General features: G+C 45.4%; 1 protein-coding gene and 1 pseudogene across 1 annotated transcript; one reads left to right on the top strand and one right to left on the bottom strand.

Annotated features, from left to right (window-relative positions):
- LOC102830252 overlaps positions 1 to 5483 on the bottom strand; it is a 13791-nt pseudogene extending 8308 nt beyond the window's left edge.
- Positions 5464 to 26454, top strand: NIPSNAP1 (nipsnap homolog 1 (C. elegans)). The gene is made up of 10 exons (XM_006869218.1): positions 5464 to 5573; positions 16889 to 17016; positions 17146 to 17191; positions 17428 to 17522; positions 22235 to 22305; positions 22421 to 22561; positions 22807 to 22838; positions 23229 to 23323; positions 24551 to 24634; positions 26371 to 26454. The coding sequence occupies exons 1-10, from the start codon at positions 5482 to 5484 to the stop codon at positions 26433 to 26435; spliced, it is 849 nt and encodes a 282-aa protein (XP_006869280.1). The 5' UTR covers positions 5464 to 5481; the 3' UTR covers positions 26436 to 26454.

Here is a 26454-nt window from a genome sequence, read left to right as displayed (position 1 = left end):
CCCAGTAAGCACTTGATCACTTATTTATCCCTTTATCTGAAACTCAAAGTTCCAGGATCATCCTCTGTATCTGTCTTATCTGGTTTTCCATATCCTTGCTCAGAAGATCCTCACAGCCTTTCAGCCTACTCTGCCATCTTGCTCCTAGTTAGGAGTTTTATAATGACTTGATCAACTTCATCTCTTGTTATAGGCCTGTTCAAGTTTTCTACTTTAGACTGTTTTAGTTTAGGTAGAAATGTGTCCATTTCTTCTAGATTTTCAAATTTGTTGGAGTATAAGTCTTCATAGTATTTTGTTTTTGTTATTGTCCATTTTATTTCCATTGGTTCTGTTGTGATGTCAGCCATATAATTTCTTACTCATGTTATTTGTATTTTCTCCTTCTCTAAGGAGCTCTGGTAGCATAGTGGTTACGAATCGGGCTGCGAACCTTAAGGTCAGCGGTTCGAAACTACCAGCCGCTCCGCGGGAGAAAGATGAGGCTTTCTACTCCCGTAAGGATTTACACCATCGGAAACCCTGTACAGGGTCGCTATGGGTCGGAACCGACTCGACGGCACTTAACAACAACAACAACAACTTCTTTTGTTAGATTTGCCAATTTTTGTTGATGTTATTAATTCTTTCAAAGAACCAACATCTTGTCTTGTTGAATCTTTCTGTTTTTATGTTTACTATTTGATTTATTTCTGCTATAATGTTTATTATGCCTTTTTGTCTGAGGTCAGTAGCTTACTTTGTTGTCCTTTTTCTAATTGTTGGAGATGTTGGGTTAAGGTGCTGATTTTGGTTACTTCTTTTTGGATGGGAACGTTTATTGCTATAAGTTACCCACTGAGGACTGTTTTTATTGTGTCCCAAAATTTTAAAAGTTGTGTTTTCATTCTTATTTGAGTCAAGGAAATTTTTAATATCATTTTTTAATTTGATCTATTTCCCAATAGCTTTTAAGCAGGGTGTTGTTTAATTTCCATGTATTTGATTATTTTTTTCCCCTTGATCTTCCTCTTGTTGATTTCTATTTTTATAATATTGTGATCTGAGAACATGCTTTGTAGTTTTAATGTTTTAAAACATTATTAAGGATTACTTTTTGGGTCTAATACATAGTCTATTCTGAAGAATATCTTATGTGCACTGGAACATGTGCTGTTGTTGGGTTGAGTGCTCTGTATTGTTCAGTTCTGTGTCATTGTTGAGTTGATTTCTAGTTGTTCTGTCCTTCAAAAGTGGTATATTAGAATCTCCTATTATTGTAGAGTTGTCTATTTCTTTCTTCAGTTCTATTAGAGTTTGATTTATGTTTTTGAGGCTCTTTCATTGGGGGCATAGATGTTTATTATGATTATGTTCTCTTGTTCCATTGACCCCTTAATCACGATATAATGTCCTTCTTTGTCTCTTATGCTGGCTTTTGCCTAAAAGTCTATTTTATCAAGATTAAACAGGCCACTCCAGCTCATTTTTTATTGCCATTAGTTTGAATATTTTTTCCATCCTTTGATTTTTAGTCTATTTCTGTCTTTATGTTTAAGCTGTGTCTATTGTAGTAAAGGTGAAAAAAGCAATTAAAAAATATGCAGCAGACAGAAAAATATATCTAATAAGTAGAAAGAAAAAGGAGAGATAGGAAAATTGAACTGAAGAAGAGAAAAATAGATGAGAAAATAAAAGGAAGAAGGAACAACAACAAAAAAAACCCCCAGAAAAACCACAGAGAAAAAAAATGAAAAGAGAAAGAGTGTAGTAAAGAAAGATCAAAAGGGTTAAAAAAACAAGAGGGGAATTGAAAAACAAGAAAACACAAAAACAGGAGGTAGGAAGGATAACACTCAAGGGCATAGAAAGATAAGAAAAGGAGAAGAAAGGATTAAACAAACAAAAGGAAAAAACAAAGCAAAAAAAAAAAAAAAAAGCATTACAAGTGTTGGACATGGAGGGGAGAAAACTCTGAGGGGGGCTCCTGCAAACCAAGAACTCATGAAGTGAGCATGAGAGCAATGTGAGGACAGCAGAATTCCTGGCCCTAGATGGAGTTCCTGCTGTTACGTATGTTTAGGGCACTCAATCTAGAAGTTCATGGGGATCTTTGATTTCAGTGTCTGTTAGGACCACAGAGTAGCTGGAGGCAAGGTGACTGGTTAAATTCTGGTCTGGTAGCTCTGCAGGCTCTCTAGGTCTGGAGCTGAGCCTGCCTGAATCTAGGCACCAAAGCAGTGCAGCCGGCCCACCTCACACTGGCTTAGCTCTCAATCATATGGCTCTGAGCTCTTGGAGAACAGAGTTTGAGCTGGAGGTGGATGAGTGTGGAAACTGGCAATACTTCTGATCATCAGGGGAGTGTGTGGGAAATGAAGAAATTACACCTTTCCCGTCATCCGTGTGAATTTGCTCTGCCAGGCTATCTTCTGTCACCAAAGTTGCTCACAAAAGTTCAAGATGGTTGTTCAGCATATGGCCAGCCATTCACCAGTCAGTCTCCCTCTCTGGCTATCCCTGCTCAGATTCTCCCAGCAAGTTCTCAATCTACTTCTTTAATCTTTCCTCTGAAATTCAGGGTTCCTGCATTTTTATCCACGTCTATTTCATTTGGTCTCTTAGAACTTTGTTGTGAAGTCCTATTGTGGCATTGTAGGTTAAGCACTAGACCACAAGGTCAGTTTGAACCACAAAGTTGGTGGTTCAAACTCACCAGTCATTCCTCAGAAACCCTATACAGGGTCACTATGAGTTAGAACCAACTCGACCGCACTTAACAACAACATCTTTGTTGTAGATGGTTCATATAGTGTGTCTGCTTAGTTCATTATCTTGTCAGAAGTTCTGGCTCTTCTTTCTTGGTGGTAATAGGCCCCTACTTCTCTGGTTATTTCTCCTTTTATCTCTTGTGAGAGAAAATGTATTACATGCCACAACCCTGGAAATCCTCCCTACTGTAGATCAGGGTCTTGATGGGATTAAGGATTTTGTTGTTAATTGTCCCTGAATAGAGTTTCTGAGGAGTAGCTAGTGGGTTTGAACTACCAACATTATGGTTAGTAGTCCAGTGCTCATCCTACAGTGGAACCCTTAATCCTTTTATTGGTTTATCACATCAAATTACACTATGGGGGATCATCACTTAACTGCTAAACCACTGAGACTCATAGCCCAGCCAAGCTGATACAGATTTCGGGGGTGGCACAAAAGGAAGGAACAGCTTCCATCTGGTGACAACAGTGGTTATACCATTTCCTATGACACCATCTACCCATCAGGGCTGTTCCTGAGTGGTAGTGGAGTGGGAACCTTGTGGAAATGATGCTAACTTCCAGAAGGAGGAGGCCCCTCCCTATTCATCCCCCTGATAAGCCCCATGGGTAAGTCCAAGCAGTCATGTCTCTATCCCCCTCTACTGGCTCAGAGCAAGCCCCAGTCCAGAGCTTCAGTAATTGTATTTTCATTGTGTTTATTTTACTGGCTTGACCTATTTATGATAATTGACTGTTTCTCTATTTATCATTATGATCTATAGTTTCTTTCTTTTTATGAATGAGGCAATTTATTAAACTAGTATCATTTGTTCTGTTTTCTTGTTGGCAGTTGCCACCTGTAAGGTGATTATGTCCAGATCTCTCTGTCACTACTAAGGTGTCAGTTTGAGACTGCTATCTTGGTTCTTCTCCACCATTTTGAGCCCTTCTAGGACTTGGAGTCCTGGTGTGGTGCTGTGGATTAATGTGCCAGACTGCAAAGCTGTTTGAAGTACAAGGTTGGAGGTTCAAGCTCACCAGCTGCTCCTTGGAAACCTTATACAGGGTCGATATGGGTCGGAATCGACTCAACAGCAAGGCTCGGAGTTCTCTTGGTGGTATGACATTGTAGGATCAGCACTGGACTGTGAATCACAAGGTTGACAATTCAAGCCCACTATCTCCTTAGAAAACCTATACAGGGTCGCTATGAGTTGGAACCAACTCGACAGCACAACAACAAACAAGGGCTTGGCGAATTTGGAGGGCCCATGGTTGGAACCTCAGCTGAAGTGGCTGGCATGATGCTGTTTCTCTGCCGGCCCTCTGTGGATCTTGGTCATGGAGCCTACCATAGCACCATCCCAAAGGTACAAGTAACATACTGTGGAAGTAGCTTCTGTATAGAACCAATTCTCATTGTAGAAAGGCACGTGGTCCCAAGAGATCCAGGTCAGATGACTTTGGGGTTGTAACAAGAAAAGGGAATGGGGAAAGAAAATGTCTTTCTTAATGTGTTAAGGGATTTGCTCATTTGATAAGTACTGCCTGTGGACCCCTTCCTAGAAAACCACACAGGCACACACAGCTTGTATACAATTTTGGATTAAGTATTGGGCTGCTTGCTAACATTCAGGTCTGCAGTTCAAACCCACCCATCACTCTGCAGAAGAAAGATAAGGTTGTCTATTCAATGAAGATTTTACAGCCTTGGAAATCAACCTTCCGGTGCAGTTCTACTCTGTCCTACAGGGTTGCTAGGAGTAGGAATCACTCCTTGGCAGTGAGTTTGGTTTATTTCATATTAATCCTTTGAATCACAAGGTTGGTGGTTCAAACTCACCAGCCACTCCTTGGAAATCCTATACAGGGTGGCTATGAGTTGGAATCGACTCAGTGGCACTTAACAACAACTTGGAGCCCTAGTGATGCAGTGATTAAGTAGTGGGAATCCACCAGTTTCTCTCTAAAGGATTTAGTCTCGTAAACCCGATGGAGTGTAGAATTCTACTCTGTCCTACTGGATCGTTATGATCACAATAGAATGTATGGAGGTGGTTATTCACCCTTTTCAGATCATTCCCCAAAGCCTGATTAAGAACTCCTAGTATCATCTGCTGTGCATGGGGTTGCTAGAGTCGGTTCCGACTCGATGGCACCTGACAACAACAACAAGTATCATCCTGGAAACCTGGTGTGATGCTGTAGCATAAGCACTGGACTGCAAGGTCGATTTGAACCGAAAGGTGGCGGTTCAGTCGTAACCGACTCCTTGGCACTTAACAACAACAGTATTACCTAGGTGTGGCGCTGTAGGATAAGTACTAGACTGTTGACCACAAGGTAGTCGTCTCAAAACCAACAGTCGCTCCTCGGAAACCCTATACAGGGTCGCTAAGAGTCAGAACAGACTCACCGACACTTTAACAATAACAGTACTACTCAATGCGCCCATTTCACCAAGGTGAACACTGAGATCCAAAGTGGGCAAAGGGCTTGCTCAATAAAGCTCACAGTACGAGTTGATGGCAATGCATCGGAAGATAGGAGGTCAAGAACCAGGACTTTCCGTCCAGCATCAGCCAGGGAGCGAAGCATGGCGGGCACAGCACAGGAGGCGGGGAGGGGGAACGCCCACCTGGTTGTTGCAAAGGGCGAAGGAGCTCCGGTGGGGCGGAGCTTGTTGTTGCCCGCCTCCACTACCGGCTCCGGGGGCGGGGTCTCCTCCAACCTGCATCGCTCCAACATGGCTTCGCGGTTGTACAGCATCTCTGCGGCGGCGCAGCGTCTGCTGCGGAGCTCCAGGGCCCGCGCCAGGGACACTACCGCTGCAGCGCGGTAAGAGTCGGTCGGGGCGGGGCCAGGGCTCTTTGGGCCTGCTGGGTAGGAGCAGGGGCTTGGGCCTTGAGTAGGGACAGGCACTCTTTGGCTAGGAACCTGGGGGCTAGAGACAGGGGCCAAGATCTAAGCCTGGGGAGGGATCTGGACAAAGAATAGGAGAAGCGGGAAAAGTAGGGGGCCTGGTCTTTGTCTTAGAGGAGACCACCAGGCTGTGAGCGGAGAATGGAAGATGAGGGTGGTGGGAGGGGCGGGCCTCGGGTTCTGGAGAGTGGGAGCCGAGGGCAGAAGTAGCGGCTCTCGATGAAGAAGCCCCCCCTCCCTAGGCCTTTGCCAGAACTGTGAGGTAGCTTTCACTGGGGGTTCTAGGAGGGTGAGCCCCTCTCTTGCAAGGGTCTCTTCTGGAAGAAGAGATGGGGTAAGGGAAACAATGGGGAACCCCCAAGGACCATGGCTACCCAGGCACATTGTTTCCCTACCTGAAAAATTACACAAGGGGCAACTGAAGCAGAGAGGGTCTAGGAGTTGTCCAAGGTCACATCACCTGCTGCCCTGTGACCACACTGGGTCTGGGACTCAAATCTCCTGACACCCTGTGCTCTTTGCACCACAACTGGTGGCTTCCTGGGAGAGGGAGGCTGCCCTAGGCCAGGCCGGGCTTGACCTCCCTGTCTGGCCTGCGGACCCTCCCTGCGGCTCTAGGACCCCTCACTTCCTCCATCTCTGCTCTTACTTCTCCTGAACTCCTATGGCCCAGGCTCTCCCCCACTAGACCATCAGCTCATGTGTGTTTACCCATCTCAGGGTTCAGCACAGTGTAATTCAAAGAACATTTCCAAAACAGTGAGGGTGCCTGTTTCTTCATCTGTGGACAAGAAGCAGGGGTCCCTCCTGTCCTCCCATCCCTAGAGTGAAGCTGCAGAATTCTCTTAGGCCTGAAGTCACATGTTAGATAGCTGTGCAGTGCTGCTGGGAAGAAGGAGATGGCCAGGTGCCCCACCACCCAACTGCCCAATAATTGAGGAGAAGAGCTGTATGGAGTTTCTTTGACACCAGGCTTTGTATAGAGTTTCCTTGACACCAGCCTTTTGTATTGACGTTGGGCAAGTCATTTGGCCTTTTCCAGCCTCATCTGTAAAATGGGGATGATAAAATATGATGTGTCTTATAGGTTTGTTAGGAGCCCTGGTGGCATAGTGGGTTACTTGCTATGCTGCTAACTCTGAGGTTAACAGTTCAAGTCCACCAGACCCTCTATGGGAGAAAGATGAAGCTTTCTGCTCCCATAAAGATTTGCAGCCTTGGAAACCCTATATTGTTGTTGTTCAGTGCCATCGAGTCAATTCTGACTCATAGCAACCATGTATAGGGTTTCTGAGGAGTGGCCGGTTTTTGGTTCAAACCAAACTTGCAGTCTAATGCTTATCTTACAGCACCATACCAGGATTTCTGTAAAACCCCATACAGGGTCACTATGAATTGGTATTGACTTGACTGCATACAACCAACACCCTCACTGCTATAGAGTTATTGAGGAGTAAACAACATGTCAAGTGTGTGTGAGGTGTGTAGCATCTGGTGGGCATACGACACGTTTCTTCATGCCCAGGCTCTGCCTCAAGGAATTTCTGTTTGAGCCCCTTACAACGCCAGGGCTGACAGGAGCTTGGGGGTTCCCTGTTTTCCAGCTGAAGAAACCAAGGTCCGGGAGGGGGCCCTTACTTCCTCAGGGTTACGGAATCACCTGGTGGTAGAATCATTTATGTGCCCAACAGAAGAATATGCACAAAAGGATCATGGGACTTAGAGGTAGCTGCTGTTCCTCATGTACTCCTGAATGTATCAGCCACTGGACCTCTTAAAATCTTGCTCTACTTCTCTGTAATGTGGATTGGTGATCTTTATAAGATTGTTCTGAAGGAACTAGTTGAATAATTATCAAGTCCCTGAAGGGCTAATTCTGACTTTTCTATGTGGGTTTATTTAAGCCTTGGTCTCACTTGGGATTCTTGGGAACATTCTCTCCTGCCTCTCAGCTTGCCCCAAATCTCCCTCGAGTCACTAAGTGGGACAGCAGCAGCACTCTGGCTTCTGATGTTTGAAGGTAGCAAGGCTGCTGGGTGGGGCTAGAACCTGGGCTTTGGAATGACCAATCTGGTTTGGAATTCTCCTGGCCATGGTTAACCAGCCTTGAATGAAGGCATGGAATATCTCTGAGCTTCACCCGAGGGGTGAAAAAATTCTTGGAAAAGTGGAATGAAAAGATAATGTAGAATTTTTCTACAAAATTTTTTGAAATCTCCTTCTATATCCCTAAAAAATTATGAAAATACACTTGTCATACTTAGTAAATGTTCCTGAAGCATCAGTTCTTTCTGGTTTGATTCCTCTGGCTGAGAATTTGCCTTTCTGGTGCTGTGGGATAATGTACTAGACCAAAAGGTCGGTTTGAACCGCAAGGTTGGCAGTTCAAATTCACCAGCCACTCCTCAGAAACAGTCACTATGAGTCTTCATAGTATCTGTAGAGATTTCCCAGCATATAAATTTATAACATTCTTGACCAGTTTGATACACTGACATCAGACTATGTAATAATACAGAGGTGCCATCTACCTGAAGAGAGACAGAAAAGTTCTCATCTGGGACAAGGATTTTTTTAAAAATTATTTTTGGTAAAAATATATATAGCAAAACCTCCTCCCATTCCATACTTCCAGTGACCTTTTCTAGATTCTTCACATTGTGTCAACCTTCTCATTGTTTCTATTCTGGTTGCTTCACTGCCTTTAACTTAAACTCCCTGTGGCAGCCTTCTCCCCCTCCCCCCCAACATCTCATCTATGCTATAGAATAGCAGTTGACCATTTGGGCTTATATACATTTTTAAAAGGATGCAGTAATCCAAATGACAGTCTTGACTCTTTTTTCTTTAAATTTTATTTTGTTGTTGTTGAGAATACACAAAGCAAAACATCCACAGATTCAATAATTTTAATACGTGCAATTTAGTGATATTGATTACATTCTTAGAATTATGAAACCCTCTTTTTTTCTGAGTTGTTTCTTTCTCATTAAAATAAACTTATGGTCCCTGGTGGTGGCTGTGTGCTGTGGAGTTGGTTCCGACTCATAGTGACCCTGTACAGGGTTTCCGAGTCTGTAAATCTTTGTTGTTGTTGTTAAGTGCCATCGAGTCGGTTCCGACCCATAGCGACCCTGTACAGGGTTTCCAAGGGTGTAAATCTTTACGGGAGTAAAAAGCCTCATCTTTCTCCCGCGGAGCGGCTGGTAGTTTCAAACCACTGACCTTAAGGTTCGCAGCCCGATTCGTAACCACTACGCTACCAGAGCTCCTTTTACTGCCCCTAAGGCTATCTAATCTTTTGAGTTGCTGTTGCCACTTTGATCTTATATGGTGATTTTTTAAAAAAGTTTTTATTGTGACTTATATGTTAGTTTACATGGGTGAACATTATCTTTACATTCATCCTGTCACACTTTGTTTAATTGCATTGATCACAATCCCCTGCATGCATCATCAAACACCCAAAGGGTACACCCCATATATATGATGATTCTTAAAGAAGTGGAATGCAGAAGCTAAACTTGTTCAGTTTTTAAGAAGACTTCAGGGGGCTATTTTTGGTTTAAGGTTTAGAGAAGATCTTAGGGCAATAGTTTGAGTTCATTCACCTTCCAGAATCCATGTGCATTTCTCCCCTTCTGGTCAGGATTCTTCTATGGCAGGGGTGGGGAACCTTTTTCTGCCAAAATTTGTAACATCATTCACAGGCCATACAAAATTATCATCTTAAAAATTCGTCTGCTGTATTTGGTCAAACAATTAAGTCACTGTTGTGTCACTGTAGGATAATGTGTTAGACCACAAGGTCAGTTTGAACTGCAGGGTCAGTGGTTCAAACCCACCACCTGCTCCTTGGAAACCCCATACAGGGCCACTATGGGTTGGAACCGACTCTACAGCACTTAACAATAAAAATGTGATGGCTGGAACTACGGTTGCCTTGGAAAGGCCAGACCAAATGATTTCACCAGCCACTCCTTGGAAACCCTATCAGGGTCGCTACGAGTCAGAACCAACTTCATGGCACTTAACAACAGTAATAGAGCCTGCAGGCTCAATGTTCCCCACCCCTATTCTATGGAATCAATCTTTGATAAAAATGTTCAGTAATGGCAGCCAGCCGGGTACCATCCAGTTCTTCTGTTCTCGTGGAAAAAGAAGCAGTTTACTCTTCCTATGCTGACTTTCCTTCCTCTTTGCTCCAGGTGACTAGAGATCTATTGTTGTGCCTTCGATGGCTGCTTGTGGGTTTTTAAGACCCTAGACACTAAGCACTGTACTAGGAGGTAGAATAGAAGCACTAAACACATTTAGATCTGTATTGGGATGGCCCATGAAATTGTGACTCTAAACCTCCAAACAAGAAACCAAATCCCATAAAGTGTTTGGTTATATATAAGCAGCCTCAGCAGCTACTTTTGTTGTTGTTACAAATATATCTATCACACAACTTTTGCCTGTTCATCGTTTTACAAGTGTACAATTTATTGACAGCAGTTACATAAGGGGCTGTTCAGCCCTACCCTTGATAAGATTTTTCCATTACCCTTAACTCCTCATTTTCTTCTTCTTCTCATCCCTGGTAAATACTATACATTTGTCTTTTCTTGTCTTTTTATACAAGCGAGGTCATATAATATTTGTCCTTTTGTGACTAACTTATTTTCAAAGTTTTACATATGCCTTGGTTATTAGATTCTTGTTGAATATATGGTTTGGGAAGATAGTCTCCTAGTTGGTCTTTTCACCTTTTTTGGAACAGTCTTTGGATGATAAAAGTTTTTAATTTTTGTGAGATCTGATGTATTACCTTTTACTGTCTGTGCTTTTGTTATTCTGTTAGATAATTTCAGTGTTGAAAATTAGGCCTGGCAATATTGCCCTGTTTGTTTTCTAGGAAATTTACAGTTTTAGTTTGCACATTTAGGTCCTTAGTCCATTTTAAATGTGTTTTTATGTATGACGTGAGGCAAGAATCCTATTTAATTTTTCTGCATGTGGAAACCCAATTTTCCCAGCACCATTTCTGTTCCTTGTCAGTCTAGCTAAAGGTTTGTCAATTTTATTGACCTGTCCAAAGAACCAACTTATGGTTTATTGTTTTTCAGTTTTCAATTTTATTTATTTCTGCTCTAATCTTTGTTAGGAATCCTGGTGTGGCGCTGTGGGTTAATGCGCTAGACTGCAAAGACGTTTGAACTGTGAAGTTGGCAATTCAAGCTCACCAGCTGCTCCTTGGAAACCCTATATAGGGTCACTGTGGGTCGGAACTGACTCCACAGCACTTAACAACAACAATATTTGTTATTTCCTTTCTTCTGGAAGATTTAGTTTGTTATTCTATTTATTTTCCTGGAGTTCATAAGTTAGGCTTTGAATTGGAAAACTTTCTTTTTGCTTCATGTAGGCATTTAGTATTATAAATTTCAATCTTTGTATTTTGAACTAAACTGTTGCATAGTTTTAAAGTGGCTTTAGAAGGTAGTTTAAATTCCAGATTTGAAGATTAACTCAGGGTCATTGTGTCTAGGGTTCCTCCAAACTTCATAGAACCAGTAAGTCTGGATTATTTAAGAATTCTTTAAAATTCTGTCCGACACTTTTCTCCCTTTCTGTCAGGATCCATTCATTGTGTCAGACTGTTAGGTAGCATTGATGTTGTTAAGTGCCATCGAGTCAGTTCCAGGTCACCATTTAATTCTTCTGATCTCAAAGTAGAGGAGGCAGGCAGTGGTTCTTGAAGATTATCAGTCATGTAGTTCAAATCCTCTGATTTTTGGATTTCCTTCTTTTTTGTTCTAGATGAAGAGAAACCAGTTACTATAGTTTAGATGGCCTGTTCTAAGCTTTTAAGACCCCAGACACTTCTCACCACACTCCAAGGTAGAACACAAACTTTAAGAACTATTTTATGCCAATTGACTGGGACATTGTTTTTTTGTGTGTTTTTTTTATTGTGAATTGATGAAAATTTACAGAGTAGATCATCAGTGTGGGACAAATATTTATTGAGCAACTCTCATGCCAAAATCACTGTTCTAGGCACCCTGAGGGATGGGAGGACATTAACTGGTGGTTTCTGGTGCGACTGGAGAGGCCAGATCTGTTATAAAAATGAGGAAAGGGTTGAGGAGGAAATGGGTGAAGTGTTTGTGGGAAGGGACTAGACTTGGGCCAGCTGGGAAAGACCCTTCCCATAGCTCCAGTCCACATTTCTAGACACCGGGAGTGGACAGAACTGCATCATGTCTATCTTGGCCTAAGAGCCATTCCAAATGTAGTTAAGATGGCAGAATTGTTGGCATGTCTGGGATGATGTACTGAGATTACATAGGAAAAAAAAAAAAAAGTGAGTGATTCCCACCTTTTGTTTGTCTATTTATCTGTTGATGGTTGTTTCTACCTTTTGGCTATTGTAAATAAAACTGCAATGAATGCTGGTGTAAAGCTCTTTCTGAGTCTTTCAAGTGGAATTCCTGGATCATATGATAGTTCTGTTTTTAGTACACTATTTTCCACAGTGACATTTTGCATTCCCACCATCAATGGAGAAGGTGGTGTGTCGCCTTGAGGACTATTGTGCTAGGGATAGAAACCCTGATGGCACAGTGTGTAAATTGTTGCACTGCTAAAGGTCCACAGTTTGAATCCACCAGCTACTCCATGGAAAAAAGATAAGACATTCTGCTGCCGTAAAGATTTACAGCCTCGGAAACCCTACAGGGTGGTTCTACTGTGTCCGGTAGGGTTGCTGTGAGTTGGAATCTATTGAATGGCAGTGAGTGGGAGGCTGGGAGTTCCTGGCTCTGAGGTCATCAAATTTAAGAGTAGATGGCAAAATCGATTGAAGCTGGATGATAAAGGTCTCAGAAATCCAAGTGGAGGTAGTCAGCCTTTGCTTTGTAGGCAATGGGGAAGCTATAGAAGGCTTTTTGAGGAGAGGAGTACCATGACAAAAACAATGCTTTACAAAGATTGATTTAGGAAAATGTGAGAGAATGGGATCTAGGAGATCACTCAGTAAGTTAGTTGGCTATTGTGGTTAATGTCTTTAAGTTGGTTCTGACTCATAATAACCCTGTATAGGGTTTCTGAGGAGCAGCTGGTGGGTTTGAACCACCAACCTGTGGTTAGCAGTCCAGTGCATATCCTACAGTGCCACACCAGGACTCCAGGAAGTTAGGGGATTTTTTTGTTTTGTTTTTAAGTGCCATTGTTTCCGAGGAGCAGCTGGTGAATTTGAACTACCAGTCTTGTGGTTCAAAGTCCAGTGCCAATCGTACTGCGCCACACCAGGAGTCCAGTAAGTTAGGTTGTTGTTAAATGCTGTCGAGTTGGTTCCTACCCATAGCAACCCTGCATAGGGTTTCCAAGGAGCAGCTGGTGAGCTTGAACCACTGACCATGTGGTTCAAATCAACTTTGCATTCCAGCGTATTAACCCACAGCACTATGCCAGGACTTCAGTAAGTTAGGTAGGAGTAGGGATATTAGATTTTCTCATATATTGCTACTACTTTGTCAGACTTTTTCCTAAAAGACTCATCTGGTTACACCTATTTTACAGATGAGGCTGAGTGAGATGAAACAAGTTCTCCAGGGGTACACAGTATGTAGTGACTGAGACAATATTAGAACCTGAGTTTGTTTAGAGCCTGCGTTCTTAAGCACTAATTCTGCTTCTGGTGGGCATGATGAAGTGTCCTAAGTACACACTTTGGGTGGAAGCCTGCCCTTTTTTTTTTTTTTTTGGTGAACTGAGTGATAGTTTACATTGGAGAACATTGGCTTTACACCATCGTTTCATTGCAATGATTACAATCTCCTCTGTGCATGATCACTCAACAGTATTTGCTTCCATTCCCTCTGTTTTATTTTTTTGGGGTGGGTGGGGTGGGGAAATGTACACAAACGCACTCAGGAATATATAATAATTTAAACAACCAGAGGGCACATTCTGCAAGCATGCCTCCTGACCGCCGCCAGCACCTAGTCCCTCTCTTTCCATGAGTCCAGAGTCCTCAGCTGCTCCCTCTCTCCATGTCCTCATCTCTGCCTCCATCTCTGGTGTCACTGCTTTTCTGGATAAGGTCCTGCATTCTGCTTGTGCTCTTCTCCCTTGATGGTCCTAGGGTCCTCTGTTTCTGGACTGTAAGATTAACTACACCCCTGTTTTTGTTCTACCTTTACAGTTGTGACAGTCACAATTAGTCATGATAACAATTACACACTATGGAATCATAAGAAACTATCCCCTTCTCTTTTCACCAGACCCATCTAGACAAGATGAAAACGAATTAGTGGGGATTCTTTCTATCTTCCCCTGCACTAAAACTCTTAAGGAGGAGAAGGGTTGAGGGATTCAAGGGTTGAAGGACATTGTGGTTTCACTGAGAAAATGAAATATGAACTCTTGAAAATGTGTGCTTGAGGGTGCTGACTTCAAGTTCAGTCTCTTCAGTTTGGACCAGTCCCTTGGATATTTGCCTCTAGAAAAGGGCTCCAGAGGTGGAGTGCTCCACCCTGCTCTTGGGACAGAGGGAGAAGAGGAGGAAACAAGGCACAGGGAGGAGTGAGAACCTGTCTGAATTCCTAGATGTAACTTTCTGGTGCCCCAACACACTAACCACCAGGCTCTGTCTGCAGCCTGGCACTTGGCTGTTTATTTTGGCCAGTTGTGATGTTAATAAATGACTCCCTGGGCTGTGCTGGAGCAAAGGTCCTGGTTGACAAATAGTGGGAGCTACTTCCACCCCTCAAGGGAATTAGCCCCTCTACTTCCAACCAAAGGTCAGGTTCCTGCTGGCTATGGCTTTATACCCAGTTTCTCACTGTGTCAGTACCTGCTCTGAGGTGGGGGCTGGCTTTAGAGGAAAAAAGAGGGTTGTTACTTCAGCTCTGCCCTTGATTGACTATGTGACCTAGGGCATGTTCCTTAAACTCCTGGTGCTTCCATTTTCTTGTCTTTAAAATGGAGATATAGTAGTACAAATATGAGAAGATCATCACCTAGATTCAGAGAGATCACATTACTCAAAAGTGGATCCCCAAGTCCCTGGTGAAGAGGTCACAGGTGAATATTATTTATAGTGACACTTCCTTATTCTGGTCCCATAATGTCACACACCACGCTGCCCATCTAATGAGAATTGTCTTTCTGCTTTTTGTTAATGAAGCAACTATATGCACAGCGGCAGAAGTCCTAAACCAAAAAACCAGACCTACTGGCATCGAGTCAATTCTGACTCACAACCACTCTGTAGCACAGAACAGAACTGATCCGTAGAGTTCCCAAGACTGTCAATCTTTACAGAAGCAGACTGCCTCATATTTATCCCATGAGCGGTTCGAATGGTGGGTTCAGACCACCAACCTTGCAGTTAGCAGCCCCACTCTGCCACCAGGGCCTAAAGAGCCTTTGAATTCAGAAACATAAAACAAACGACAAACAATGCATCAAGAAACCATTAACAGTCTCACTCTGCCCTCTCCCAGGTATTTGTTGTTGTTAAGTGTTGTTTAGAGTCATTTATGGCTGGTGAGCTTGAACTGCTGACCTTGCGGTTCAAAAGGCTTTGCAGTCATGCATTAATCCACAGTGTCTCACCAGGTGTAGGCCATCATAACATTTGGGAGGGATCATTTTCATTTTTCTTTAGGCTCTTGCAATTGTGTCCGACTTAAAAAATGGTATTCTAAACTCCACCAGTATGCTGCTGCATACTTGGAAAACTGTAATACTTGTATTTGGAAAACTTTGGACTCTAGCCACAGAAAACACTTGAAAAGGGAAGGGATTTACTGACTGACCCTCGGACCCTTCACGGTCAGCTCCCTGGCTGGAACCTGCCCTCCAGGGGAACTTGCTCTTCAGGCCTGGCACCAAGACTCTGAGCAAAAGATTTGTAACTCTGACAACAACAAACTAAGCCCACCCTTGCTGGGACCTTGAAGAGGGTCTTGGAGGACCATGTAATAGGTCCCTTTGCTCTGAACCTTAGTCCTCATGGGCAAAGTAGTGGTGGTGGTGGTGGTGGTGGTGGTGGTGGTTATGTGCCTGGAGTTGTGGCCCTGTATAGGGTTTCCGAGGCTGTAAATCTTTACAAGAGTAGAAACATCATCTTTCTCCCGTGGAATGACTGGTAGTTTCGAACTCGAAACCAGTACGCTACCAGAGCTCCTTATGGGCAAAGTACATGCTTCCTATACATTCATTCATTCATTTTTAGCACCCTAGGGAGCTGGGCAAGGCAGATATTTGCCAATTAAATATCTGAATGGATGACTCTTGTACTGTCTTTCACACCTTTCTGTTTGGAAAATGTAAACTCAGCCCTGGAAAGTCAGCCTGGTCACCTTGTTCTCCAGAGGCAGAGTTAAGGCCTTGCTTACCTTGGCTTTCCCAGCTAACAAAAAAAGTGCCTGTGTTCCAAGGCACTTTTTTTCCAGTGGTCTGTGACACCCCACCCCACCCCCACCCCCAAGGACAAGGCTGAATTAGTGTCTTTGTCTTTCCATTTGTGGGGCTGGGAAAGGGCACAGGCCAAGCACAATGTAAACTCTGGGTAGGGTAGCCTTCGTGTCAGAAAGAATAGAACTTGTGAAGAAAACCCAGAATAAAATAGCCTGGTGTGTTCTGGGAGGAGAGTACCTGCCGGGCAGTATACACAAGTGTGGGGATAGGAGAGGAGACTGACAAGACAAGACTGGGCTCTCAAGGACATTTATCTGTGCATGAAGTTGATCCTCTTGTCAAGAGGCCACAGTTGTGTGGACCAAGTAGAGGACACCCTGGAAGGGGTGAAGTGGAAACAAAGGCCGGGGAAAAAGGTGGAAGATGGGGCTGCCTCTCCTTTCTTCCTGAGAATCTGCAGAGCTCTGAAAGCTGACTGGGCAGCTGGCATCTCTAGAATGGACCAGGTCTACAAAACTGGCACCAATGACATTTCACACACTGGAGCTGCCATGGGATTTTGTGGCCCTATTCCTAGGAACTCTGGTAGCGTAGTGGTTACGAATCGGGCTGCGAACCTTAAGGTCAGCGGTTCGAAACTACCAGCCACTCCGCGGGAGAAAGATGAGGCTTTCTACTCCCGTAAGGATTTACACCCTCGGAAACCCTGTGCAGGGTCGCTATGGGTCAGAACCGACTCGACGGCACTTAGCAAACAAAACAAAATTCTTAGAAATAGGGGTCACTGGCCCCTCTGAATTCCCTCTGTCCTGCAGCTTCTATTCCAAGGACAATGAAGGCAGCTGGTTCCGCTCACTCTTTGTCCACAAGGTGGATCCACGGAAGGATGCCCACTCCACCCTGCTGTCCAAGAAGGAGACCAGCAACCTGTACAAAATCCAGTGTGAGTGGCTGCTGAGTTGCCAGCCCTGCCCTCCCAGGACTTCTGGGACCCTCCTCTTACCTCCCCGCCACTGGCAGACATACACAGCCTCAGCTTGACCCCTCCCCCACTCTTTGTTTTCTGTTGCAGTTCACAATGTGAAGCCCGAGTGTCTGGATGCCTACAACAGTCTGACGTGAGTGTCCTCCTTCACCTGCTCTTCTTGGCCTCTTCTGTTCCCACAGCCTCTCTGTGCACCCTCTTTACCATGTTCCCTGCAGTAACTAGGAGCTGTAGTTGTCAGAGTTGGAAGGCCTAAGGACAATTTGTCCAGACTTGCATCTTAGAGATGGGGAGATGGAGGCCCAGCCCTTATCCCGGGGGCCCTGCTAACTGGTGTGAGCCCAATGCCTTTTCTGTGTCCCTCCCCAGGGAGGCTGTACTGCCCAAGCTGCACCTGGATGAGGACTACCCATGCTCACTGGTGGGCAACTGGAATACATGGTACGGGGAGCAGGACCAGGCAGGTGAGGAGCCATCTTCCCCACCACCATCGACATCACTGCCCAACCAAGGCTTCCGGCTGTCCTCTACTCCCGTCACGCTCCTGCTTATATAGCCATCATGGTTCCCCACTGCCCTTGGCCTGGCCCATGGAGAGGTGCTGCCCAACCTCTTCTTTTCCTCCTTGCTCACTGTGCTACCTCCACCTAGAACTTTTTGTTTCTCAGATTAGCAGTTTGGCTCTTTGCTTCCAGACCATTGTTGATGCTATTTCCTCTGTTGGAGCATTCTTCACTTGTTGTACCTCATCCTCCCCTCTACTCACCTTTTGTTCTGCATAGATGTCACTTCCTCTTGGAAGTCTCCCCTGATTCCCTCCACCCTGGCTGGCTCCCAGTCCCCAGCACTTGCTGTACCCCTGCCACTGCCTGTGTGCTTGTCTGTCTGTCTCCTCTTAGAGGTGGTGCAGTCCAGGAGAGCAGGACCCATGCCTAACTGTCTTCACCACTGAAATCCCAGTTCCCCATACATGTGTGTGAAATAAATGGGGGCTCTTGTTGGCATTAGTTCCTTACAGCTTCCCAGAGGCACTGTACAACCCACACATGAAGTTGGTTGGCTTACAGCATCTCAGCAACTTAATAAGGGTCTTGGCATTTAGAACTGTGCTGTTATAAAAAAGCAGCCTATAATGTGGCGCTGTGTGGAGTCCTGGTGTGGTGCTGTAACTGCAAAGCTGTTTGAACTGCAAGGTCAGCCGTTCAGGCTCACCAGTTGCTCCTCAGAAACCCTATACAGGGTCACTATAGGTCAGAGCTGACTTGACGGCACTTAACAACGATAACAACTACCTGTACCTAAATTTAAATGAAGTAAATGAAATAAAATGAAAAATTCAGGTATATTTAAAGTGCCCACCGATAGAGCCACATGCTTCATGGCTACTGTGTTGAGCAGTGCTGATTTAGGCTATCTGCATAGCATAGGGAACTAATGCTTGACAGGGGCCTCTGACTTTCCTTTGAACACTGCCAGCACTGGCGAGCTCGCTACCTTGTAAGCCAACCTGTCTCATCCTCCGATAGTCCTGATAACTGTGTATGGCTTTTAAAACAAAGTGATGTGTTTTTTTTTTTTAAAAACAAAGTTGTCATTGTTACTTGCTGTTGAGAACAAAACTGCCTGGTCCCATGCCATCCTCATGATTGCTAACATGCATGAGGCAACTGTTCTCTTCCAATCTAGGAGCTCATCTCCCAGCAGCATATTCTGTTCTGATCCCTAGGCTTTTCATTAGCTAATTTTTGGAAGTAGATTGCCAGGCCTTTCTTCCTAGTCTTAGCCTGGACTCTCCATTGAAATCTACCATGGGTGGTGATCTTGCTGCTATTTAAAATATCAGTGGCAGAGCTTCCTACATGCATACCACCACAATTATACCAAACTGTGGGACCTAAAGATACATAGCCCATTAACTGTTTAAGCAATAGACGTTGACACATCAATATGGGGGTTAAGGCAAAGAGCACACGGTCTTCCTTTTTCCTATGTAGGCATTACTTACGTGCTCCAGCAGTACTCCTTGATTCTCTTAAGTGTTTGCTGCTTGTGAAATAACTTTAAAGGAAGAGACCCTGAATCTTTAAAGCATGTCCTATATTCTGTGTGTCTTAAAAGTGTAGGCCGTAGAGGAAGGGTGGGAATGACCAGCCCACAGGCTGTATTTGTTGTTGTTGTTAAGTGCCATCGAGTCGATTCCAACCCATAGAGACCCTGTATAGGGTTTCCAAGGAGCAGCTGGTGAACTTGAACCGCCGACCTTGCAGTTCAAACGGCTTTGCAGTCTGGTTCATTAACCCACAGTGCCACACCAGGACTCCACACAGGCTGTATAAGGCCCATGAAATTATTTGGTCTGACCCTGCCAAGGCAACCACAGTTCGAACTATCACATTTGTTATTGTTAAGTGCTATTATGTAGGGTTTCCAAGGAGGGCTGGTGAACTGCCGACCCTGCTGTTCCAATTGACCTTGTGGTCCATTGCTTATCCTACAGCACCACACCAAGAGTCTAGCCATCATATTGTTGTTGTTAAGTGCTGCCGAGTTGGTTCCGACCCATAGCGACCCTGCACAGGGTTTCTGAGGCTGCAAATCTTTACGGGAGCAGAAAGCCTCATCTGTCCCCAGCGGAACAGCTGGTAGTTTTGAACTGCCGACCTTAAGGTTAGCAGCCTGATTCGTAACCACTACACTACCAGAGCTAAGCTAATTTTTAAGTTGATAATTTTGTATGGCCTGTGAATGATGTTATAAATTTTAGCAGAGAAAAGGCTTCCCACCCTGCCACAGAGCATCTATCTGTATTAGAATCAGCTGAACAGACACTCTGTGATCTACCCTAGGAGCCGGGCTCAGGCAGCTGACTTGTAATGAACCACAGACCCAGTTTTTATTGAAAACAAAACAAAAAATCAAACCCACTGCCACTGAGCCGATTTGTACTCATAGCAACCCCATATGGGGATTCTGAGACTTAACAGATCGCTTCATCGTTCTCCCTTGGAGCAGCTGGTGGGTTTGAACCACCAACCTTGCCGTTAGCAACCCAGTGCCTAGACCACGGCGCTACCAGGGCTCCTTTCTATGTTGTTGTTGTTATGTGCTGTGGAGTCAGTTCTGACTCATAGCGACCCTGTAGAGGGGTTTCTGAGGCTATAAATCTGTACAGGAGCCAAAAGCCTCATTTTTCTCCCGCAGAATAGCTGGTGGTTTCGAATTGTTGATTGTGAGATTAGCAGCCCAATTTGTAACCACTACGCTACCAGAGCTCCTTTCTATAGGAACCACTAAAATCATGAGAGAGCCTGGTGGCACCCTGATTAAGCACACAGCTACCAGCAGTTTGAATCCACCAGCAACTCTGCAGGAGAAAAGACCTGATGATCTGCTCTTGTAAAGATTTCAGCCTGGAAAACTGGTGCAGTTCTGCTTAGGGCTGCTGTGAGTCAGAATCAGCCTGACGTCACCCAACAACAATCATTAGAGAATTCTCTCTTCTGTGGAGTCTCTGCTGCCCTCCCTGTAACTTCACCTGCTGGTCTCACTGTGTGTCTGCTCCCTCTCCCACAGGACAGCTCTTCTGGGTTGGGTAAGCTTTTCATCCATACAATTCTCTAACAATCTACCTTTGAAAGGGGCCTTTACACTGTAGGATCAAGTCATTTTGTAGGTTGGAAAATCAAGGCACAACTGGGAGCAGGCTGGAGCCTGGAAGTAATGGAATCCGTACTTCCTTTGAAAACTACAGGTCAGCCAGTGCCCATAGCTCCCACCTGCCCAGCTGACCCTTTGGAGATCTTCCTTCTCTGAAGGACTGGGCCATGCTCTCAGGATGGTAAAACTGATAACCTTCTTCCCCATAGAGTTCCTTGGGGGCAGTGGTGGTCTAGTGATAGAATTTATGCTTCCCATGTGGACTCCTGGTGTGGCACTGTAGGATCAGCACTGGATTGCGAACCACAAGGTTGGCAGTTCAAATCCACCAGCTGCTCCTGGGAAATCCTATTGGTTGATTGGTTATGTGCCGTGGAGTCAGTTCCCACTCATAGTGATCCTGTATAGGGTTTCTGAGGCTGTAAATCTTTACGGGAGCAGAAAACCTCATCTTTCTCTCAAGGAACAGCTGGTGATTTTGAACTATTGACCTTGACGTTATCAGCTCAACTCGTAACCACTGCTACCCGAGCTCCTTGGAAACCTTATATATACAGGGTTACTGTGAGTTGGAATGGTCTTGATGGCACTTAACAATAAAAACAATGCAGGAGACCTGGCTTCAGTTCCAGCCATTGCACCTCCTGCACAGACACCACCCATTTGTCATGGGAGGCTTGCGTTGTTGCTATGGTGCTGAATGGGTTTCTGGGGAACTTCCAGGTGAAGATGAACTAGGAAGAAAGGCCTGAGGATCGACTTCTGAAAACCCTGTAGATCACACAATCCCATCCATAACTGATCATGGGGATGGTACGGGACCAGGCAGCATTTTGTTCTGTTATGCCTGAGGTTACTGTAAGTCGGGTTCAGCTTGAAGGCAGCTAACATCTTCATTGGAAGGATAGGATGAAAAATTCAAACCAGGCAGAGTTTTCAGTGAAAAGTAAGCCTCCGTCCCACTCAGTCCTAGTCTTCAGTTCTCTGTTTAGAAGCATCTACTCTCATGATCTTTGGGGATTACTTCATAAGCGGGTATAATGAGAGCATCTCTGGATATGGTCTTGCCACCCCCTTTAAACGCATGGGTCAGCCTACTGTGCATGCTGTTCAGTTCCTGGCTTTGTAGATTGGCTTTTCATTTCGCTGTCTTGGAGAGTGTTCTGTATCTGCCCATCAGATGTACAGCCCTCCTTCCATACTGCCTTATGCTTGCTACTGCTCTTGGGAAAATATATGCCATCTTCTTGCCTTGCTATCAAAGAAAGGTTGCAGCAGAGGACCACCTCATTTTCAAGATATGGACATTGAGGACTAGGGGGGTCAGAGGCTGCTTCCAGGTCTCCTGGACTTGTGTCTGGGTCATCCCCTGTCCAGCACTGTGCTTCACCAAGGAACTGAGTCTGGGTTCCAGAGGGAATAAGGCTGTGGCCTCTCCTTCCCCTCTTACATACAGTCTTGGGGTAAGCAGGGTGGGGTCCCCGCCATCCTCTGACTTGCACTGCACACTCCCCAACAGTGCACCTGTGGCGGTTCTCTGGCGGCTACCCAGCCCTTATGGACTGTATGAACAAGCTCAAAAACAACAAGGTAGGTTGGCATGCCTGGCCAGGCCCTCTACTCAGCGAATCTGCTTGGATGGTGGGGCTGCCTCCATCACCCCCTGGGCACACTGTTGGGTGCTTTCTCACTGCCATACTTACAGGAGTACCTGGAGTTCCGGAAGGAGCGGAGCCACATGCTGCAGTCCCGGAGAAACCAGTTACTCTTGGAGTTTAGTTTCTGGAATGAGCCACAACCCCGCACTGGTCCCAATATCTACGAGCTGAGGACATACAAGCTCAAGGTGCCTGCTCCTTGCCCCGGCCCTGCTTGTATCCCACCTTCCCTGACCCATTATTGCTACTTTGGTGGTGCCCCAAGATGGGCCTAGAGCCCCAGCACCCAGTCGGGGCCTTCCCCTGAGTATGCACACATGCACACCCAGGTGCAGTCAGGGTCTGCCCAGGGCTGAGAAGTCCCTGGGAACTGCAACACTGGGGAGGGTCCAAGATGGGGCTCATTTGCATCCCTCTTCTGTCTCTCTTTCAGCCAGGAACCATGATCGAGTGGGGGAACAATTGGTAAGTGGTGGTATTAGTGCTGGGGTGAAGGGTCCATGCCTATCCTGCCTTGGCCAGGGGCCCTGGTGGGCCACTTTTCCTAGGGGCTATATTGCAGAGAATTTGGTATCCTCTGTCCCTCCTGGATCCAGGAGAAGGAGATCTAAGCAGGAGGTGAGGAGCTCCTGGAGAATTTGAGGCCTTAGCTGGGAGAACATGCAGCAGGTGCCTGCCTCTCCATTATCTCGTTTCTTGAATCACCTCTGCCAGTCAGGGCTCTATCTTCATTTTCACATGAGGCATGGCCAAGGCATCAGCCTGGGTACACTTTAGGGAGCCCTTTGTACCAGCCAGATCCCCAGACTTGCCTCCTAGTCCTGGCTTCTGCCCAGCAGTCTTCTCTATCCCTAGGGCCCGGGCAATCAAGTACCGGCAGGAGAACCAGGAGGCAGTGGGTGGCTTCTTCTCACAGATTGGAGAGCTCTACGTTGTGCACCATCTCTGGGGTAGGCTGGGGACCCTCTGGGAGCTCTTGTTAGTCGCCATTGTGCCAGGGACAGTCATTGTGGACAATGGGGATACACTTATGCCCACATGAACTAACTCACATTCTAGTAGAGGAGGAACCACCTTGGACATGAACCAACAAGGAAAGTTCTCTTCAGATGATTTAAACACATGGCAGAAAAGAAATAGGGAGATATGATAGAAGAAAATGTTGAGGATCTACTTTGGCTTGGGGAGACAAAGGTAGCTTCTCTAAGAGGGTAACTTGTGAGAACTGAGCTAAAGGATGAGAAGGAGCCAGCAGCAAACTGCTGAGGGAAGTGCATCCCAGGTGGAGGGAACAGCATCTGCAAAGGCCCTGCCAAGAGGAAAGGCCTTCAAGCTTTTGAAGAGCAGAAAGGAGGCTGATGTGGAGCGAGCAGGAATGAGCGCAGTGTGACAGGGTATGAGAGGGAGCCAAGTCTGGCCTCACATGTTATGAGGAGGCGTTGGGAGTTTTTTTCTTAAATGCAACAGGAGGCAACTGCAGCATTTAAAGTAACAGGAACACATCTGATTTATGTTCTAAGGGGATTCCTCTGGCTACCGGTGGGTGGAGAGTTATTTGTAGAAGCTAGAGAGGAAGTGGACCATCAGGAGATGTGGGACTAGTCCAGGTGAGATAGTATGGTGGTCTGGCTTAAGGTGGTGGCAGTGAGCATGATGAGAGGTCACAGATCATTAATCTAGAGGAAGAACAGATGGAACTTGTGGATGAATTGGCTGTATGGGACAAGAGAGGGAGAAGATTCCAGAACTCCCAAGCTCCTGCTGGAACTACTGTGACTACTGTTGCCATGGAGACACAGAGGTTTAGGGGAGAAATGCTTGGAGGATCAGGAGTATAACTGGCCCATGGACGTGTTTCGTCTGAGACCTGGCACATTCAAATGGAGATATCAAGGGGGCTTCAGAACATTCATGGAAAAATTCCATTATCTTTTCATTACAATTTCCATGAACTTTTTGAAGTCCCCTAAGCCTGAAGGAGATGTCAGGGCTAGAAATATAAGTTTGGGGATTGTCAGCATATGGACTAGCTGGATGAGATTGTCAAGAGAGACAGGGTTTGCTAATGGCCCAAGGTGTCTGGGCGGAGGAGAGCACAGGGCAGGGCAGGGTTTGGGGGCACTGGGAGGAAGACTCATGTTCCTGTGCCCAGGAATGAGCATGTGCCTCTCCCACAGCCTATAAAGACCTGCAGTCTCGGGAGGAGACTCGAAATGCTGCCTGGAGGAAGAGGGGCTGGGATGAGAACGTCTACTACACAGGTGCGCACCCATCGGGTCCTTGGCCAGGAACCCTGTCTGAGAATGGTATCTTCCTGCATGGAGGTCTAGCCTCACTTGACTGCCTCCAGTAATGGGGAAAATGGAACGACCCAGGCACTCAAGGGTGAGTGCTTTGAAGGATAATGAAGTAGCCAGATGGAGATGTGAAGATGCTGAACACACACAGACCTTGGACATGGTTCTTGACCTCGCTGAGTCTGTTGGGAGTAATTAATATATGTTAAGTGCTCCAGCCAGGGTCTGGCCTAGAGGGAGTACACCACAAATGAAACCTGTTGTTTTTGCTCAAGGAGTTTACCGTTTTGTTGGTAACCCTTAAGAACTACCTACAGTCCCTAGTGTGGCGCTGTAAAATAAGCACTGGACCGCAAGTTGGTTTAAACCACAAGGTTGGAGGTTCAAACTCACCAGCCACTCCTTAGAAACACTATACAGGGTTGCTATGAGTCGGAACCGACTTGATAAGCACTTAACCACAAGCAACAAAGAACGTACCTGGCATCGGTAGGTGTTGACTGAACCTTTGCCGGGCACCTAGGACTGTGGTTGGGTAGGTAGGTGGAGAGCACAAATGAACAAAAGCTTGTCCCTGCCTTGAGGAGCTTACAATTAAGCTTATAGTTGCCGACTGGTGTCAGGAGAGAATGTGTTTGCTGAAGGAGTCAGTGAGAGCCCTGGCTACTGAAAGTGTGGTCCCAACGGACAGTATCCATGTCCCCTGGAAGCTTGTTACAAACACAGAATCCCAGGCTTTCTCAGAGCTACTGATTAAGAATCTGCACTGTACCAGGTGCCCTGTGACCTTGGACCATGGCTGGTAATTGGTTTGAAAAGTTATGAGCAGGAGAAAGAATCTTGACTTCTGGATGACTTTGGATTGTTCATTACCCTCTCTGAACTGCAATTTTCCTTCTGTTAAATGGGGTTCCTGTTGCTATTGAGTCAGTTCTGACTCATAGTGACCCTGTATAGTGTTTCTGAGGCTGTAAATCTTTACAGGAGCAGAAAGCCTCTTCATCTTTCTCCCACAGAGCAGCTGACAGATTCAAACTGCTGACCTTTAGGTTACCAGCCCAACATGTAATACTTTATGCTACCAGAGCTCTTGATTAAATGAGGCAATTGGACTAAATCAGTGTTTTTCAAACTTCAGCCACTCGAGGACACCCCACAGCTTGCTCTATCAGCATAGTGTTGCTACAATTGTTTTCTTGTTATTTTTCTTTAAAATATATTATTTTTTAATAAAAATGTTCACAATATTCTGTGAAACCACTTTTCACTATGCAAATTATTTTTTCACATACACAGGAAAAGAAATATAGAATTGTTAAAAATTTTAAATATGCATCTCATTATCACCTAAAAATAAAATCACCCCTAGTCATTGAGTTGATTCCAACTCATGGCAATCCCATGTGTGTCAGAGTGTGTAGAACTATGCTCCATAGGTTTTCAGTGGATGATTTTTCAGAACTGGACTTCTAGGTATTTCTTCTGAGGTGCTTTGGGTAGCCTCAAACCACCAACCTTTTGGTTAGCAGCCAAGCATGTTAACTGTTACCACCTAGTTGTCCTTTTAACCCTCAGTGTGGGGAGGCTGGCAGTGGGGTTTTCCTGGCTCTGCCCATTTGGGGCCTCCTTCCCTTACAATGTTCAGTGGAGATGGGTGCTCACCTCAGCCCCCTCCATGACCTCTGCCCCTCTCTCCACAGTCCCCTTGGTACGGCACATGGAATCTCGCATCATGATCCCCTTGAAGATCTCGCCTCTCCAGTGATGCTGCGTCTGCCTCTTCC

The sequence above is a fragment of the Chrysochloris asiatica genome, unplaced genomic scaffold (assembly GCF_000296735.1).
Source record: "Chrysochloris asiatica unplaced genomic scaffold, ChrAsi1.0 scaffold00128, whole genome shotgun sequence".
NCBI classification, from domain to species: domain Eukaryota; kingdom Metazoa; phylum Chordata; class Mammalia; order Afrosoricida; family Chrysochloridae; genus Chrysochloris; species Chrysochloris asiatica.
The sequence above is the reverse complement of the archived record's forward strand: the minus strand, read 5'-3'. Positions and strand labels throughout refer to the sequence as shown.

Coding starts and splice junctions, on each gene's coding strand:
- NIPSNAP1 (XM_006869218.1), top strand. CDS start 5,482: ATGGCTTCGCGGTTGTACAGCATCTCTGCGGCGGCGCAGCGTCTGCTG. Junction 22,562..22,806: donor TGAGGACATACAAGCTCAAG/GTGCCTGCTCCT, acceptor TCTCTCTTTCAG/CCAGGAACCATGATCGAGTG. Junction 22,839..23,228: donor ATCGAGTGGGGGAACAATTG/GTAAGTGGTGGT, acceptor CTCTATCCCTAG/GGCCCGGGCAATCAAGTACC.